The sequence below is a fragment of the Bufo bufo genome, chromosome 9 (genome assembly GCF_905171765.1).
Source record: "Bufo bufo chromosome 9, aBufBuf1.1, whole genome shotgun sequence".
In the NCBI taxonomy this organism is placed as follows: Eukaryota; Metazoa; Chordata; class Amphibia; order Anura; family Bufonidae; genus Bufo; species Bufo bufo.
In genome coordinates this window covers 161,115,031-161,135,135 of record NC_053397.1, presented here as the reverse complement: position 1 = coordinate 161,135,135, position 20,105 = coordinate 161,115,031, and the positions used below count along the sequence as shown (strand labels likewise).

Below are 20,105 nucleotides of genomic sequence, written 5' to 3'. Positions count from 1 at the left end.
CTGCATTAGGCATTCCAAAGGGTGATGAGGAATTTAACTTGTTCTGTTTTAAAATGCAGGGTCACAGTACTGCTGTGCTTACTCAGAAACATGGAGATCATCAACGCCCAGTGGTATACTTTTCAGCCAGACTGGATCCTGTTGCTCGGGGCGCCCCCTCCAGCGTTAGAGCAGTCGCGGCAGTGCAGGCTATGATTGAAATAGCCTCAGAGATAGTGTTGGACTACCCGGTGATTGTACAAACCCACCCATGACATACAAGGCATTCTCACACAGGTGCAACCAAAACATATTTCTATGGCTAGACAACTCAGACTCCAATGTGCACTTCTCATGCCAGACAATATTTCTTAAAAAAAATAATTACCATTCTGAATCCTGCTACTTTGTTACCAATCACAGATTCAGAAATGGGGGAGGGTAGCACAGGTAGCCTTTTAACTGATTTAGCTGAAAATGATCCTCATGATTGTATACAGTTGATGCAACAAGAAACATCTGGATTTTCTCATGTGCATGAAAAACCTCACTGGATTTGGACCCTGATAATCATAGAGGAAGGCATAATTGCCCCAACATTGGTCTGGCAAAAGCTGGGCTCTGGGGTTGTCGGTTGTTCTCCCAGAGTCTTGCAGGGTGTTGAGGAAGTGGAGCTCGTCAGCTGGACTGTGGATGAGAGTCCATCAGTATGTTTGCTAGCCGCAGTGCTTCTTGTCCCTCTTCCAGGGAGCGAATACTGTGGTCTTTGCCTTCAACTTGAAATGACAGCTGAATAGGGAGCCCCATTGATACTGGATCTGTGTCTTCTGAAAGGCTAAGGGTACTTTCACACTAGCGGCAGGACGGATCCGTCCTACCGCTATTTTGCGTGCCGCCGCTCCGTCCCCATTGACTATAATGGGGACCGGGCAGAGCTCCGGCGCAGCACGGCGAGAGGTCGCCGGACTAAAAGTACTGCATGTCTGACATTTTAGCCCGGCGGCCTCTCGCCGTGCTGTGCCGGAGATCCGCCCCCGTCCCCATTATAGTCAATGGGGACGGAGCGGCAGTCCGGCGAAATAGCAGCAGGACGGATCCGACAGGGTGAACAGCCTGTCGGATCCGTCCTGCCGCTAGTGTGAAAGTAGCCTAACGTGACTGGTCGTAGTTGTAGCCTGCACTCTAGCGTGGAGGGTGCAAGGTCGGCAAACAATTGAACAAATTCCCGGTAAAGGCGAGATATTCCGTGCTGCAGCAAGGAGCATGTCCCTAGCCTCAGGGTAGTGCAGTTCGAGAATGACGCCATGAGGCAATGAGGGGTTTCTTGACGTAGTCAGCGCTCTATGTATGCAATCTATACGGAAATTCTGAGGGTCAGTTTGTGATAATAGGGGTTGAAACAAGTTTAGAGCTCCAGGAGCTCTGCCACCATACGTCCGGCCCAGTCCCTTGCTTAGGCCACGCCCCCTAAGCCATTAATATTAAAAGGAGTGGACAACTCCTTTAAGCTAGCCATACACACAACATAGCTGTCAGCAGACAGCTATTTCCACACCCTTCCTATAATTATGCAATCTTCGCTTAGCCTGATATGTCTAAAGTGATAAATAATATAAAACCTTTTTAATTTCTTAATGTTCAATAATGTCATACCTCAGCGGTCTTTGCCCAATGCAAAGGGATTGCCTGATATTTAGGATCTTCAACATGTACCTGGTTTGCAGAAACATCCAGTATTGCTTCAGCACATCTAGGCAAAAAACAAGTAAATTGTTTATTTATTTTTTTACTTCCAGTCTGATGTCAGTAAAGCTATGACTGCTCTTAAAAGCTCTATGATAAATATATTTTTACAGTTTCAAAATTTGTAAAACTATTTTATATACCATACTGTATGATTATCTGGATGAAGACTAATGTGGTCTACAAGCTTCAACAGTGGTTGTCACTTTTAGAAATCCAGCATCCAAGATAACTCAGAAAAGGGACTCAAAATAGTAATAACAGACAATTTGGGGTTTATACAACTATATATTGCGAGAAGCTTGCAACCAAAATGGCCAATTTGCAGTGACCGGTTTACCAATGAAAACAGTGAATAGTTTAAATGTAACAGAATGGGGCTTGTGACACTGTGGACAATCAACCCTCTATACCGATATGAAGAAAATTGTGACTGCCTCACCCTTTCATTGAGTATTTCATACATGTGTGAATGGGGTATCCATCCCTTCCAAGGATATCACAGCGCGCATGACAGCGCAAAAAGGCTAGAACTGCCTCGGTTTTGCCCATGCGACAAGCCACATGCAATGGAGTCTCTCCAGAGTTGCTCAGGTGGTCAATACCAATAGAAGGTACAGAACACAGGATCTGGACACGTAAAAATACATAAACCAGTACATCAGTAAGACATGATGATACATGGATGTACACAGAGGCTGATACATACAAAAAATAGTTTTCTAATAACTGACATTGGAGCTGAGGGCCCGACCGCTAGTCCCAAGTCCCTCGATCGAGCAGTGAGGAGAAACAGGCCTAGAGTGGCTGTTCTATAGCTTTTATATAGAGAAGCACCGCTGCACATGCCCAATTACGCTTCATTTCCCTCATTGCGGCCATGCAAGAAGAAGGAATTGGGGTTCTTTTGTAAATTGCAGTACATTTACAGGTGTAATAAACGTATTTAGGACAAAACCTGGGTAAGGTATTGTAATATCTAATAAACTAATGCCAACCAAGGCAGTGAAAACCTATCTTGGCCCCCCGTGCAGTACCTTGTTTTAATGAGCGGTTTCCTCCTTCATAGTGTATTAACTGTGGTTGTCCAAAAGGACTAGCAAACAGCACAGTTACCAACCATTCAATCCTGATACACTCCTATTAGTGTCTGCCTAAACTGTGTCGCTTTTTGGCTGTTCACTAATTAGCCAACTAGCTGTATGTATGGGAGCTAACTGTTCTCCCCTATAGAGGGCTGACGCAGCAACAGTCCCCTCTGCTTTACACTGCCACCATCAGCAGTATAGAGCTACGATCAGTCCTGCAGACGGCGACACTGAATTATTAGTGCACTCTCCCGTCTCTCTTTTGGGTCACTCATCAAGCTCTTCTCTGTGAAGTGGAGACTGTAATTTTAACTTTTAGGTTTTTGAGTTTTAGAAAACTAATAAAGATAAGCAAGTTAATTATTCACTCATTATACTTTTTAGTACATTTAGTAATTAAAAGTGAAGTTTTAAGTAACACCTGGGCCAAGATAGGTTTTCACTGCCTTGGTTGGCATTAGTTTATTAGATATTACAATACATTTACAGGTGTAAAACCTTGTTCACACAGTGCAGATTCAGCCAAAGCCATTATTGGGTAATTTGATAATTTTCTTTAAACTTTATAATAACACACCAAATCTGCACTGTGTGAGCAAAACTTAATGATGAGGAACCCTACAAAAGGTTTGCTGTAGCCACATTTATATACTCATGATGTGTGCTAAAGGAAAGACAATACAGTGCAAAAGTAATAACCTCAATAACACGAGGGTTGTTTTGACGGGCAGCATAGTGGTACACGGTCTCTCCATTGAAGTCAGAAATTTCCGCCCGAGCCTGGCACTCTTCTACCAACTCCTGAATGCATTCGATGTCCCCTTTCTTGCAGGCCAGGTGCAGTGGGGTACAGCCCAAGTCACATTCTGTACTATTCACACTTCTAGAAAACACATAGAAATATTTGTATTACATATAAGTGAGCTCCCAACAAAACCCTTTGACTTAAAATCTTGGAAAGGCAACATTTTCTGTGTACCTACTGTCCATTCATAATGTAAATTATTAAAGGAGTCCTTTGGCTTCAGCAAATAAAGCCCATTAAAGGGGTTGACTTGTCAGTGTTCAGGGCTGAATGCGAATACAAGTTCCCCTTCACTCCTTTACCATGTACGAGTGCAGCATCAGACCATTTCCTTGCTCAGATGCTCCGCTTTCCATGTGCTGCATCACGCAAGGTCTGTTTGTTGTGAACCAGTGATGTACCGGGCTTCACATCTCTATGCTAGGCGGAGACTTCCACCTAGCAGGGAGCCCAGTGCCGTCATTGGCACAAATGGGCAGTGTTCTGGGCAGTTTTAGAGGCAGGTATCACTTGTACATTGTAAAGGAGCGAAGGGGAGCTTATATCCGAGTTCAGCCCTGAAGGGGTATTCCCATCTCAGACAATGGGGGCATATCGCTGGGACGGATCCCTGAAGGTTGTGGAGGGCGCACTACGCACGCACAGCCGCCCTCCATTCATTTCTATGGGGTCGCCGAAAATAGCCAAGCGCTGGCTTGGCTATTTCTGTCGGCCCCGTAGAAATGAATGGGAGCAGTGGCCATGCAAACACGGTGCGCTCCCATTAACTTCTATGGAAAGAGCGCTTGGCGGTGGCCGGACCCCGGAAAACCCAGAGTCCTCCGGCCACCACCTTCCCCACTCGATTCTCTGTGTAGGCGTTGGTCCCAGAGGTGGGACCCGCACCTATCAGACAATGGGGGCATATCCTAGCGATATGACCCCATTGTCTGAGATGGGAATACCCCTTTAAGTGTATAGTGACTCATGTCATGGGTGGCACAAAGGCAGAAGTCAACTAGTTTGAAGAGGTTTTTAAACAATTTGATATTGATGGCTTATCTTCAGGAAAGGTCATCAATATCTGATCGGTAGGGGTCCGACTCCTGGCACCCCCACCGATTAGCTGATTAGAAACAGAAGCTCCTGTAAGCACTGCAGCCTCTTTCTGAGCCAGTGATGTCACTTTCATTGGTCACATGACCCAAGCGCAGCTCAGTCCCATTTAAGTGAATGTGGCTGGACTGTGATACCAAACATGGCCGCTATACAATGCACGGCGCTGTGCTTGGTGAGCTGTGAAACTCTTCAAACAGCTGATCAATGGGGGTGCAGGGAGTTAGACCCCCACTGACCAGATATTGATGACGTATCCTGGGGACAGGCCATCAGCATAACATTTTCAAACAACCCCTTTAAGTGTCGTATGGAAGAAGTGTAACCGCAGTTACACATGGCAGGGTCCTTTTACCCAGCCTGATGAAGGATAATAATGAGTTTCAATCAATGACATAAAAAGTCGATTGTTTGAAGGGGCTATCCTTGATATTACATCTCACCCCCATGGATTTGAATGGGGCTGAGCTGCACATAGGCCATGTGACCGATGTACAGTGATGTCACATGGCCTAGGAAGTTGCCACAGTGCTCATGGAGCGCTGCTGTTCCGTTAGATTTCCCTACCCTCGTCATTTCCGGCAGCACCGGAAATGGCGTGAGGAGGTGTGCCGCGCCGCGCAGGCGCACAACGACGGGGTAGGGAAATTTCACAGCAGAGTTAGCTGGACACCGGCTGACACTGCGCATGCGCCGGGAGCCTCACCAGCGGTTAGGGTAGGGAAAAACTACAGGCTTGTGCTTTTTCCCTACCCTAACCGCTGGTGAGGCTCCCGGCGCATGCGCAGTGTCAGCCAGTGTCCAGCTAACTCTGCTGTGAAATTTCCCCACCGCGTCGTTGTGCGCCTGCGCATCGCGGCACACCTCCTCACGTCATGTCTGGTGCGGCCGGAAGTGACGAGGGTAGGGAAATCTCACGAGGTAGGGATATCTAACGGAACACCTGTCTCTACCGGCGGACCCCCACTGATATGATATTGATGGCTTATCCCCAGGATAGGTCTTCAATATAAAATTACCGGAAAACCCCTTTAATTTTACCCTAGCTAATGCAAATTGTGTGGGGAATGAATGAGTTTTACAGCTGTATAAAAGGTGTTTGCTCTGGATGATTGTTCACAATCATTGTCCAGTGTAAAAGGACTTTTAGATGAGGCAACAGACAGGTATGATTACATGAAGTCTAGATCTCAACTACCATCACCTCCCACGGTGCAACACAAAAGTCAGGCTCATAAACCGGTTGTCCATCTGTAATCTCTCTACTCTCCTGATATTGGCTGCACAGGATCTTTCTCCTAACCCTGGTCCACCTTCTTTTACTGCTAACTTCAACTTCTTTACCTGCCACAAGGACCTTCCCCAGTCTGACATCACTGCCCCCGCTGCTCTACCTCACGGTGGTTGTCTGCCTGCTGCCTCCAACATCATGTCTCCTATCTAAAACTGAATCTTTCAAAAACTAAACCGAAAAACACAATGGCACGTGTAATGTCACACGAGATGCAAGGGGGACAGGTCACGGCCGCAGCTCGTGAGTGGATGACACAGTCATGTTTCCACCCATCATCGGAAGTTCATATGGGCGCAGAAGATAGTGAGAGTGCCAGTCCGGGGGTCACAAGGGACCAGGTGAGTATCATCACATTCAAGGCTCTGGAGGTCTTTAAAACAAACATTAAAAAAATACAACTAGTCTCGCAAGGAGCAAGCCCTAATACGGCTATCTCGACCAAAAATTAAACAAACAAAAAAGTTATGGCTCTTGAACGGCAAGAAGGAAAAAAAAAACGAAAATTGTCATAAAACATAAAAGGGTTAAAATTTCCCCACCCTATATAGTATATAAAATAAATGTAATGAAGATTTGACAAATGCTTATTCCATACTCCATGTTAGAGGATACCTCTAATGTGAAGCACCGCCAGGATAGGGGAAAACTATTAGACTGGTGGGGATACGACTTCTGGGACCCCCACCAATCAGGAAACCGGGAGCCATGTAGGGATCACTGAAATGAATGGTGTGCAGCAGGTCGAGCATGAGCACTGTCACTCCATTCACCTTTATGGAAATGGTGGAAACAGTGGAGTGGTTGCACTGAGAGGCAGTGCACATGCTGGTCCTGCTATTCTATTCATTTCTTGGGACCTGTGGAGTACGAGGCCCTTGTTCTCGTGATCATTAGTGGTCTCTCAATCCCCACCGGTCTAATAGTTATATATTATGCTACTCACATATCCCTTTAAAGGGAATCTGTCAGCTCCAAAACTAGCAGTGTATAGTGTACGTGGTGCTGAGTCCGATTATGTAATTTTTATCTTCATACTCACTTGCATTCTGACACTGTGCTCTAACAAACCAACAGAAAAATGCATTGCAAAGACTCCTCTTTGAGTCCTCTACATTATGTGCATTAGCACAGGAGTCCTCTTAAAGCGGTTATCAGACCCCATGAAATGCCCGAGCCCCTCACACACAATGTACTTACCTAGCTCCCGTGTCGCTCCTGGTCCCTGCACAGCCACTTCTCCACGTGTGCCGATGAAATCATCCGGTGTCGGGTGGAGTAAGGCAGCCAATGGCAGGCGGTGACGAGCCTCCCTAGCATCACGGGTGACGCTATGGGGGGGGGGGGGGGGGGGGCAGGGGGTCCATCCCAGTCACTGCCTGCCATTGGCTGCCCCCGCCGACACTGGATGTTTTTATCCGCGCACGGGTAGAAGCAGCTGCAGCCGTGCAGGGACCAGGAGCGACGTGGGTGCAGGGGAGTTAGGCAAGTACATTGTGTGTGAGGGGCCCGCGCATATGGGGGGGAATTTTAGGGGTCAGATAACCCCCCTTTAATGCATTTTTCTCTTGGTTTGAGGGACACAGCATCAAAATGTATCAGGATAAAAATGACATACCCAGACCTGCGTCACTTAGGCTATGCATCACTTACTCTAGTTTGGGAGGTGCTTCGGAGCTCGCAGATTCTCTTTAAATTAGAAAGAAATAGGTACACAATGTAGAAAGCTCTATGGTCTCATGCCATCTCTGTACACACTCACTAATAAGCGATACTAAAAATGACTTGTGAACACAGTCACTGAGCACACTGTGCATTGTCTTCTGCCCACCTCAGAATACCGTTGTGTTTAAAACTGTCCCGAAGACCCATCTCTACTGCCACGTGTGCCAAAGACCAGTTGGGGTGCCCACGCAGACAGTCTGTAAGTAGCTGGACAGTGGTTAGCTGGAGACCCTGTCTGGAGCTCTCATAGAATGGACGCATTTTGGTTGCATATTCTTGGAACTGATGCAATGCTTCTGCCTCTGAATCCAACTGAAATAGACTGAAAGGAGATTTGGATCTTTTTTTAAATCAGAAAAAATATAATATATATAAAATAATGACAACCAACAAATCTGCAGACAGATGCCCTTTAAAATGAAGCCTTATCTGTGGAGGAAGCTGATGCAGAGACTATTTATTACATATTGGCTATTCAAATTAACAGTTATCCATATAACATATCGATGCACTGGGTCTGTAAGAGGGAGCCACTCCTAAAGGGGTATTCTCACTGTTACAAGTGATGGCACATGATTGCTATGATACATTGTCACTTCTACGCCCAGTGCTGGTGGGAGGTCGCTGCTTCTAGCGCGCAGATTCTTAACGTATGAACGACACTACAGAAGAGAGCTGGCCAGTGGGATTGAAATACTGAGCATATGTGACCACCAGGATGGATATTATGAGAGGGATCAAAAGAACACCAGGGGCACCATAACAACTATCTAACAGTAATATCTAGACCTAGAGGCATTCTTTTCAATGACAATTTAAAAAAATTGGATTTTTTGTACTCACCGTAAAATCCTTTTCTCGTAGTAGGCATTGGGGGACACAGCACCATGGGTATATGTCCAACTACCACTAGGAGGCGACACTAGACATAAAAAGTGTTGGCTCCTCCCTGTTGGGCTATACCCTCTCCACAGACACTAGGCAGCTCAGTTTGTACCAAAAGCAGTAGGAGAGAGAAGAAAGGCAAGGAACCAACAACTCCCGTACCGGGAAAGATCAAGAGACCAGCCCGGAGAAGCTGAAGTAAAACAACATAGGGAGGGATCTGTGTCCCCCAATGCCTACTACGAGAAAAGGATTTTACGGTGAGTACAAAAAATCCAATTTTCTCGTGCATGGCATTGGGGGACACAGCACCATGGGACGTCCCAAAGCAGTCCCCGAGGGTGGGAAGAACAACCATGCCACCTGTGGGCATACAGGTGCGGGAGAACCATGTGACCCAACAGGAGAAAAGCACGGAATAAGCAGGAAGCCTCATAACAAGGGAGAAACTCGGAGGCCACAGTGACGACTGCCAGCACCCCAGGACAAATGCCTGGGAGAAGGTCCCAAATGCAAGAAGAAGGCAAAGGAACACCCAGCTCAGCCGAAGGCTGGAGGGAAAGTAGGACAGCGTCGCGTATCGGATCTACCCAACATCCCAATTGCCTCAGGCGAAAGCACAGACACCCTGAGGAGAACCCCTGAAGGGCCAGGGGAGCAAGGGAAATTGGAATCACTGAAGGCCAAACGAGAGAGTGAAGCTATAGCAAGGCTCACATGTGAGTGGAGCGGGTCTCCTCTCACCTCAAAGCAGGTGAAAAAATTAAATCGCCCTATTGAAAGGAAAAAATCCTAAAAGGCGCTAAGGGAAACCGCCAACCCCTGGAAGGGGAGGGGGTTGAAAGTAAAAACCAGGAAAAGAGAAAAGACAAGACCTGCATCCCCAACCAGGAGACGAGGAACGAGCCTCTGAAAACAAAATATCGCTGAGAAGCGCAAGACCGGAGAAACTCTGGCGAAACTAATTATCAGGGAAGAAGGGAACCAGATGCAAGCCCAGGAATCTCAGCAGGGGCACACTGGAGTGAGGGAAGCCATAGTAAGGCTCACATATGAAGGGAGCAGGACTCCCCCCACTGCAAAGCAGGTGATGAAGTTAAACGTCCTATTGGAAAGTGAAAACCCCCAAAGGCGCTAAGGGAAACCGCCAACCTTTGGAAAGGGAGGAGGTAGGAAGTAAGGGCCAGGTAAAAAGAAAAAAATAAGAGAAGACCTGCATCCCAAAATCAGGAGATGAGGAACGAGCCTCTGAAAACAAAATATCGCTGAGAAGCGCAAGACCGGAGAAACTCCGGCCAAATGAAGTATCAGGGAGATGCAGGCCCAGGAAATCTCAGCAGGGACACACTGGACTGAGACACATGGAAGGAGAAGGAAAGTACTCCCAACAGTCTAAGGAGGAAGGCTCTTCAAACAGGAGGAAGTCCCTCCCGAAGGAGACCATAAGGTGGAAATGCAAACCGTAGCACTAAACCACTCAATACCAGGTACTTGAAGTGGGAGGATGGAAAGACAGACATGAACCCCATGAGGTCCAAAAGGCTATTGGAACCCGCAAGGGGAACAATCAACCCAGGCCCCTCCCAAACAACGATTATCCTACAGAATCTGTGTGGTCAAATGAACGGGGACAGGGACTCCAGAAAGGAGTACCCGCAATGGGCTCACAAGGAACCGAACCACCAGAGGACAACAAAAACCAGAATATCCAAGAAAAAATGAAAAGAACCACCCTATGGGAAGGAATTGGCCATGGACAACTAGCCATTCAAAGAATAGTGGCTAGCAATCAGCATACATTGTCCCGGGGAGGGCAAATACAGCGGCTTGGGTTGTACCACTAAAACAACAGACGCCCATATGCATAAGGAATGGTGAAGTCGCTATAAAAGAAGCGGGAGTGACTACACGAAATGTAGAAACCAGCTGCGACCGACATACAGAAGGCTCCCAGGGGGAGAGAGTACCGGATGGGCGCAGACAATAGCAAGGTCCCGATGGACTGCCCTCTGATAGATAGTACAACTAAGCATAGATATAAGGGAACACCCGGACCCAGAAGGAACTACGGAACCCTGTCCTATGTCAGAGCAATCAGCAGAAAATTCACCTACCAGGCAGGTGTGTGACGCTCAGTGGTTCTGTCCCTGACTCATCAGGGAGGACGTCCAGCGAGGATATGTCGCTGACCCCAGGAGGATTCCGTGTGGCGGAGGACATCCAGTGATGGCCGAAAACTGCTGCAGCGGCCGGTGCTCAGCAAGCTACGTATCCCAAAAAGGAGAAGATCCAGTGGAGATCACTGTACTCCACCAGGAATGGTCCGCCCTGTAATAGAAAACAACGCGGTGCTCCTTTATAATATGGGGAACGCGGAGTGCAGCCAAAAGTAGTATTTGATAGGGATGGCAATAGCAACCCTAGCACAAAAACCAACAACCACCAGGCCATAGTGTAGGGAGCGTGGTTGTATGTGGACCACCCACCAGATCAGAACAGATCAGTCATATACTGGGTACACCAGAAGCAGTAATAGACCGACAAGGAGGAGGTTGGGCTGGCCCACCCCTGCCAGATATGGCTACCATGTTCGTGCTGAACCAGGATGGCCGAAAAGGGAAGTAACCAACATCCGCAGCACAGAGTAGAGCCCGGGGAAGGAAGCACCCAGTAATACAGAAACCGTATGGGCCACAGATTGCACCATAGGGCCCAGCACGTGGGGACTAAAAATACACACCCAAAACCGAGGTAAAGTGGCTGCATGTTGCACACTAAGGAGGGTGGAAACATAGCCACAGCATCCAGGAATGCGACCGCATTTGGAGGGTACAGGTCCTCAACCTGTAAGGTAGAAAAAAGGCTGTGTAGTGAAGAGATACGACCAGCGAGGTGCAATGGGTACAGCATCTGGAGATGGCAGAGGTACTAGGTCTAAGATTAGAGCGATGTGGCCACATGGAGCACCCTAGGACCAGAGAAGTGCAACGGCTGCCACGTTAGCTATGGCACCTATATTTCGCTCGGGAAAAATAGGGCCGCACGGTACCACAAGGAACGACAGGTGCACACCACAACTAGGTAAGTGCAATGGCAAATGAAGAATGCCCTCTATTTCACCTGAAAGAGGGAAACAGGGCCGCATGTCACACCATAGAGCCCGACAGGTGTAACGGCTGCAGCATCAGAGACGGTGCAGGAACTCACCTAAGAAGGGAGTAAGATGGCTGTTTGGTGCACACTAGATGAGGTTGCAGTGGCAACGGCACTACAAAGTGGCCTCAATATCTCGTCCAGTAAGGGAGAAAAAGTGCCGCAAGGAACACCATAAGGCCCGACAGGAGCAACGGCAACAGCTCCTGGAGATAGAGAAGTTAAATAAAAATGAAGGGCACAAGGGGGCAGCCTGGTGCCCACTAGAACCAAACAGAGGCAATTGCACAGCAATTGAGAGTGGCCTCTAAATCTCGCCGAGAAGGGAGAAATAGTGCCGCACGGAACACAATAGAGCCCGCCAGGGATATTGGATACAGCATCAGGAGATGGTGTAGGGACTCTACCCATGAAGGGAGCAAGGTGGCTGGAAACAGACAGGTGCAATTGCTATGGCAATTGAAGGCAGCCTGTGTATTTCGCCCGGTAGGGGGAAATAGTGCCGCATGGAACATCTAACCAGTCAGCAGGAACTCTACCTGCGAAAGTAACAAGGCAGCTGGAAACAGACAGATGTAATCGCCACAGCATAGAAGCCGGCCTGTATTCTCTGGTACAGGCACTACAAAAGAACCTATAGAGGCCGAGAAGGGGAGCCAACCCTACAAGTGGCGTTTGCCTGAATTATCAGCTTGCCTAGAACATAGCCCCTGGATAGGGGAACCAGGAAGGTCTGTCGTGCACAGCCTACGAGGGCGTACATACCAGAGACACCGCGTAGGTGTCCCAGTTGCTAAGCACGGTGACGGCTGCCTTACCTGTGCGATAATTACCTGTGCAGGCAGGAGAGCGCCATCCGAAAGTCCACTAGAGGGGCACCAAACCTGGTAGGGTAGGTACCACCATGCACGTTTGACTTGACCACGCAGAGGGATTCTGCACAGTGGAAGACCGCCTGATGCTCTGTTCCGAGGGAATCGGTGCAGAGGTGTCCCCAGAGGCAACTGACAGAGAAGGCTTCGTCACCAGCCTCCGGCCTGTCCTGGGGGGCCCGAGGATGCCGAGGAGGGGTGGAAGCTAGTTGAGACCACCCGAGGTTGGTCCATGGGCTACTCCTTGTGTGACCCAGTATCTGAGCGTGAGCGTGGCTCAGGGGGGGGGGGGAAGGAGACCGCAATTTGTAGGTAGCGCTCCAGTGACTCCGCCAGGGATTGGGCGAGTCAGGCAAGGTTCCCATGGAACGACATGGAGGAAGCCCACTCAGGGGGGACCTACACACAAAAGGGTGGGAGGGGGGACAAGGCGACCACGTGGAAACCTCTGAAGACAACGGACGCACGTAAATACGTGGCGATCCGATAGGGAGGCTGGGAGAGGAGGCCCCATAGAGCAGCAGGGCTGTCCTATCTGACCCCGGATGTCACGTCCCCCAAGAGGTGCTGCAGCAGCTATAGAGCAGTGGAAGGGCTGCAGGAGAATGCAGCAAAAGAGAGGGGAGGGAAGGAAAAGAGCCTGTGGGGAAATTCAGCCAGAGGCTGCCTACCAGACCCCAGTAACTGTGCAGCGCACCCCAAGCTGGAGACCAGAAGATGGCGACCGGAGAGTGCAGGAGCCGACAGCCGGAGGAAGAAACGTCCCTCAGAGAGAGAGAAGGAACCTGGGGCTGGACTGGCAGGCAGGAGAGGCCCCTCCCAGGCTCCCCCCACGGAGGGGAGGTGATAGAGTTAGCCCGGGAAGGTCAGAAAGTGGGCGGGAAGTTGCGGCCTAGTAGGCCCGAAAAGCCGGGGACTAAATTAGTGGAGCGCGGCCCGAAAAACGGCCGCGATCGCGATAGTGCCCCAGAGAAGCCGCGACGAACGGGGGCCAGGTGGGGGGGAGAACAGAAGAAGCGACCCCCAGAGAGAGAAAAACGGAAAGCCAGGGGGCTTCTGGGGCCAGGATACAGCAGAGAGTTAAAAGTGACTGTTGGGGCCTGAACCTACAACCTGCTGTATTAGAGGTAAGGCACTTATCAGAGGCAAGGCTCCCACACAGCAATGGAGCTGTATCAAATATGGGGGAAAGGGGGAGAGGAGGGAACGCACCCAGGCCCGGGAGGGGAGACCCTAAACTAACATACTCACCCTCAGACGTCTTCAGGCGCAGCAGTAACCACCCCCTCGGCGGACTCAACACGGGAACCGTGGGACTACCGGAATTCCACTGCGGAAGCAGATTTGGGGACTGGGTGGCTGCCAGGTACCTGAGTACGCGCCCGCAGGGGGGCAACTAAAGTGGAACACGATGGAGCCACCCCTGCCGCAGGCCGAAACCTGCAGAGAAAGAAAAAATGATTAAAGAAAAAATAAAATAAAAAAGTAGCAGGATGACCTGCACAAAAAAGCAGGTCAGGTCTGCCTCCTATGGACACTAGAACAAAACTGAGCTGCCTAGTGTCTGTGGAGAGGGTATAGCCCAACGGGGAGGAGCCAACACTTTTTATGTCTAGTGTCGCCTCCTAGTGGTAGTTGGACATATACCCATGGTGCTGTGTCCCCCAATGCCATGCACGAGAAAAATAATTTTGTTTCCAAGATCTAATAGAGTAAAGTAATATGTAAAGAGAACCTGCCACCTCAAATGCAGTGTAACCTGCCGGCAGCATTACAAATACGGATAGTCTATCAATATTTTACTCCCAGGAGGTCTCTTTAAGCAATCCTATGTGATGAACTCCAGGCTGATCTTTTATCTACACTGGTACCTCGCATCAGGCCAATGTATAAACGGAAGTATAACAATGCATATGCCTAAAATAAATAATAATAATAATAATAATTATTGCATAGACACTGTCACACTTTGCTTGAAAAAAGCTCCAAAGAGGACCTGAAACATTACTTCTGTGATTCTGGGTGAATAAACTTCAGCTTGCATGGAGCTTTACACTTGCTGTGCTGCTCCATTGTGTGTGTTCGTTGCTGCCCTTTGCTTAGCCAATGATATATGACCCTTCCCGTAGTATATGCTCTCGCTCCCATCTCCAGGACTTCTCACATGCTGCGCCCATTCTTTGGCACTCATTACCAAACTTATTTCTTCAAGGAGACTTAAATCCATGACCATAGTTCATAACCGGTGCACAATGTGACTTGGTCACAGATATCTCCAATGTGCTCAGTTAGCTGCCGTTGTCAGCACTTTATCCTTGGCCCAAATACAGGCTGGTAATGGGTTTGTGCAATTTTATTTATGTTCCCCCTGCCAATACAAGGGGGCTTGGACAAAGTATGCACCATGAACCAATTGTGTCGCTATCGTTTAGACTGTAAGCTCTCATGGTCAGGCACTTCTCTGCTTTTGTCTCACCGGTTGGTCATTTGTTCCGATCCCTAGATTTGCACTGCAAAATATCCTGGCAATAAAAATAATATTAATTCATATATTATAGATTATTATTAGTATAGTGAACTAGCAGGATAGGAGAGATTTATGCTCCAGCTGATTAATACAGCTCATAGAGGATTACCTAGACTGGATACAACTGTAATCAAGCTAGATCAGATTGATGAGGGTCCGACACCAGCGCCCCCATGATCAGCTGCTTCAAGCAGCCGTGACACCAGAAACAATAGCGTTTACGGAGCAGAAGCAGAAGACTCTGTACAATGTGTAGTTTCTGACGCTAGAATACTGCAGCTCGCTCCCTTTGAACCGAATAGGAGCTGAGCTGCAGTATCACCGCACGGCCACTACACACTGTGTGGTGCCGTCTGCTCCCAGCCCCGTACACTGCATAGTTTCCGCTATCCGAAACGGTTGAGTGTTGGACCCACATCGATCTGATATTGAAGAACAATCCTCAGGACGGGTCATCAATATCTGTGTCCCAGACAACCCCCCTTAACTTAACAGTTTAGTGACCTGCTCTGAAGAAGCATAAATAGAAAAACTCTGTATAACTTGAGAATCTATTGATCTGTAAGGACAATAGAGTGAAATGGTGTTGAAGCTGAATAATGATATAGCGGGATTAACCATAAAAATTGTGTGAATGTGAGAGGTTGATGGAGACCTTCCTTTATGGAGGGTAACTCCACATATTCCCATTTCAACCTCCCTGTAGAATGAATGTCAGTATGGGGCCGGATGGGCTAGTGGACTGAGGGCTTATCACCCCTGGAACACTTGCTCTATATACCAGCCACTGGATGAATGATGGAAAACCTGCATGAACAGCCTTTGAATAAACGCCATGTTATTCACTCTGTAGCTCCTCGAGTTGTGATGAAAGCACCCGTAAATAAGGATGTAATGAAGGACCCCATGGTTGCAGCTACTTCACTGAAGTAACTTATGTATTATAATGACTTGATAAATGGTTAAAAATATCAGTTCTTTTCTATGGTGTGCACCAGGCAGCCCACATCATCCAATCAGGAGCCTCTGCCTATAGGTTTGCTTAAATACTTAATGTAACTGAGCCCCAGCACCTAGTGACATGAAGATAGCGATGCATGATCATGTGACACCGCGTCACTGGAGCGACAGGGTCATGTGGTCGGAAAGCAGGGCATAGCCTGGCGGAAGTGCGCTTGAAAGGGCGGAAGTGATGTCGCGCCTGCGCAGATTGGATCTAGGGACGCCGAGGCCTCATGGAACAGCGGGAGAACATCGGCATGCACCTGAAGTGATGAGGGCTTGACGGAGTCTCCTACAGCATGGCGATGAGGCTGATAAAAGTATGTCATCAGGGATTGATAATGGAGTTGGCAATATGTGAATGTTTTTAGGCAGTAATGAGGGGGTTAATGGGTAGGACTTAGCAATAACCAATGCGGGGTTATGGGATTGTATTTAAAGTTCACTTTGTTATCTGTGTATTGGGAGCTTGATAAAGACCATTAGGTTGAAACGTTGCTGCACTAGGTGTAATAAAGAAATCGATTGGATCCCTTTGGAGTGCCGTGGCTTATTCTACACATTCTTTGGCTGCTCTGAAGAAGGTCAAGCAGATACTAACCGAAAGGCATTTTGTGGTGTCATTGGGTTTACTAGGAGACAGTCCCACAATTTCGATGTCTTGCTCTTGTAAAGTAAGATTCGCCCATCTTCCTTAAGTCTTTGGCAGCCAGCATAGTCCAAAAGTGGCACCTCCCGCACACGATAAGGATTGGTAAAGAGGTTGCTCACAGCACTCACAGTATTGAAGATTCTTCCAAAGAGGTCCATGAAAAAGTCACTGAAAAGAAACATCATCAGAGGTAAGTGGCTAATACTAAAAGAGAGGCACACCTCAAATAGTCAGAGGAGGCAATTTCAACCCATCCATAAGGACATTCCCCTCCTCCACATAGCATGTGGTTTTATTTGAAATGGCGTTCATCACCCAATAACACTTTGAGGACAAATCCCTCAGATACTAACAATAAAAAGGACCTGTCACCACAAAATTGAACGCAATCTGAAAGCACCCCGTTATAGAGCAGAAGAAGCCGAGCAGATAATTATTTTTTTTTTTTTTGTGAAAAGCTTCACTAAAACCCGGAATTTTTACATTTATATCTTTGCATTTTTCCACCTCCTGTGAACAGCTATTGGTACAGGAGGGAGGAGTTATCAGTGATTGATCAGTCACTGATGAACAGCTATTGGTACAGGAGGGAGGAGTTATCAGTGATTGATCAGTCACTTATGAACAGCTATTGGTACAGGAGGGAGGAGTTATCAGTGATTGATCAGTCACTGATAACCCCTCCTCCCTGTACCAATAGCTGTTCACAGGAGGTGGAAAATGCAAAGATATAAATGTAAAAATTACAGGTTTTACCGAAGCTTCTCACAAAAAAATATATATTAATCTGCTCGGCTTCTCCTGCTCTATAACATGGTGCTTTCAGATTGCGTTCAATTTTGAAGTGACAGATCCTTTTTAAGCACTGCAGAGTCCAAAGAAGCAGGTCAAACAGATGAAAACATACAAGAAGCATTACTCTTGATGGTCTTGAGATATTTTAAGCAGTGTAAATTTTATAGAGATATTATTTTAAAAAGTAGCCAAAGGGGCTTATTTTTTCAAAAAAGGGTGGGTCTATTTTTTTTTTTGCGGGACCGCGGAATGGACATACGGATGCAGATAGCACATGGTGTGCTGTCCACATCTTTTGCAGCTCCACTGAAATGAATGGGGCCATATCTCATCCACAAAAAATGTGGACTGAAAATACGGTGGTGAGCAAGAGACCTACTGTGGAGGGGCATGGCACCCCATGGTTACCTGCTGTTCACCCGCACAGGCCACTATATCAGGCAGTGCGGAAATGGCGCAGGGACACAGGCGTCTCAGACTGCCAAAGACCTGTGGTCTGCACTGGAGACCGCGACAGGGGGTTAGGAGAATAGGAGTCATTACTTTGGGAAGTCCAGGCAGCATGCTGAACGTAGTGTTGGTTGACGCTGTGGCCCGCATCTCTGCTTCGTGTCTGGATTAGTGACAAGTGAGGAGGACACAATGTGGCAGCTATTGACGGCCCCCACAGGGGTATTATGTGCCGCACTGTGTATTTGGTTCTGCTGGGAAGGTATTTTGTACTGCACTGTGGTACTGCTGACACCACCTACCTACATTGGCCCTGAGTACTTGTGTTGCCTTTCTGTCAATCTGGACCCACCTACAACATAAGGGCCACATTTAGTTTTTTTCCAGGGTCACTTTAAATTACCAAAAAAAGGGGTAGTCCACCAGGACTCCTAGAGGAGTTGGCTATCCTACCAGGTTCAATGCCGGCGGTGGGGACCTGCGTCTGTCCCTGCAATGTACAAAGGCGGACTTTACCACCGAGTAAATGCTTGGCGCTGACATACCGCCTGTGCAGCTGAATCGTCTGCACAGGCGGAATGTGGGGGTCCTTCAAAGGAGCAAAAGTGACCAGCAATGTGATGGATGTGAAGCTTAGAGTGCAGTGCAATAGGGGCCCCCAGACATAAAATTGCTGGGGGCCCCAGAAATGCCGAATGCACAGGTGTCTATGGTGTCAGGTCTTGTGTGCATGCGCAGGTACACACCGCAGGGACTGCCGCCAGTGCCCGCTGTCACCTCTGATAAGGTCCTGTCACTGGCATGTATTGTGGGGCACTGAGCTTGGCATGTTACCTTGGGGGTAAACAATATTTTAAGAGGCAGGCTATAAATATAGACATTTTATACCGGTCACATTACCTCCCTGCTATGGACATACTGCGCTCTAGCAGTGAAGCCCAATTTATTTTACTATTTATTTGAGTTCTGGCCCCTTCAGCATCAATGGAGTATAATAAAGAACTGTATTATATAATGACCACAGAATAAGCTAGAAAAGCCCCGCAGCAGCGCCAGCATCTATGTACACTGGGCACAGGCGCCATTCCCTGCAGTCACTCACGTGATGCTGTCCTTCCCGACAAGCCGCCACAAACCACCGGCTGTCACACGCTTCCGCGCAGATTCACAGTTAGAAGAGTCTTAGCCAATCCTGGCTCTCCTGTATCTGCTTCAGGCAACTGCAGTGCTAACCAATCAGCGGTCTGAGAGGGCGGATCTTTTCAAGGCGCGGGCCAATGGACGGAGACATCACAGTAGCCGCCAGGTTTGCTGCGACAACACACTTCAGTTCAGACACAATTGGTTGTAATGTTAGGGTAAAGCCTAGAATGTACGGGCGCCTGAGAGGTTTAGGTCACATGACGAGGTCATGTGAGTCTGAGGTAGGTGTTGTTTGGGAGCTGTTGGACTTTTTCTAGATGTTCGGTTTAGAAATATTACATTGGAAGAAGAGAAGCCATATTGACAGGTGGTGGGTGGGAAGCAGTGTAAGAGCAGCCATCTTGTGGAAGACGTAGGGAAAACGACGGACGCCATCTTTACTGTGGGCACAACTAAGCTTTTCCTACAAGGGGAATGAAGGAAGGTGTCGCTAGTTTTCACCACACCGCTCAGTTATTAAAAACATACAGAATGGAAGCATTATATTGTCCATCTCTGAGGAGGAATGAAAAGCAGGTGTGAATGTGAGGGAGTTGCTGAAGTAACAATCCCATTACTGGAATAGCTGCCCCCAGCGGCAGGAGTTCTGTAGAAGCGCATCCAGGTCTGCAGGATGGAAATCTAATTATTAGTATGTTGTGCTGTATGGTGTGATTTTACCACAACTGCCAGAAGAGACATTGTTGTAAATGGATCCAGAAAGTACATGGATCTGTGGATAAGAGGGTTCCCCTTCAAGAAAAATAACATGTTGGTTAAAACAGTGGCACACAAGGCTCGATGGTTACAATTACACAGGAGATCACACTAGTTACACTATACAGACAACGTATTGGGACA

The 20,105-nt window shown here is 48.0% G+C and overlaps 1 protein-coding gene across 2 annotated transcripts in view; it reads right to left on the bottom strand.

Moving 5' to 3' along the window:
• The window catches only part of PLA2G6 (phospholipase A2 group VI), a 105,757-nt gene extending 85,886 nt beyond the window's left edge, over positions 1-19,871 (bottom strand). For both annotated transcript variants that reach the window (XM_040406867.1, XM_040406868.1), the window contains exons 1-6: positions 19,165-19,871; positions 16,767-16,985; positions 7,833-8,048; positions 3,510-3,693; positions 2,165-2,352; positions 1,633-1,729 (exon numbers count right to left, since the gene is read on the bottom strand). In XM_040406867.1, coding sequence (XP_040262801.1) covers positions 1,633-1,729; positions 2,165-2,352; positions 3,510-3,693; positions 7,833-8,048; positions 16,767-16,975 — 894 coding nt within the window. In that variant the 5' untranslated portion in view covers positions 16,976-16,985; positions 19,165-19,871. The remainder of the gene's footprint in view (positions 1-1,632; positions 1,730-2,164; positions 2,353-3,509; positions 3,694-7,832; positions 8,049-16,766; positions 16,986-19,164) is intronic.
• Between the last annotated feature and the right edge of the window lie 234 nt (positions 19,872-20,105).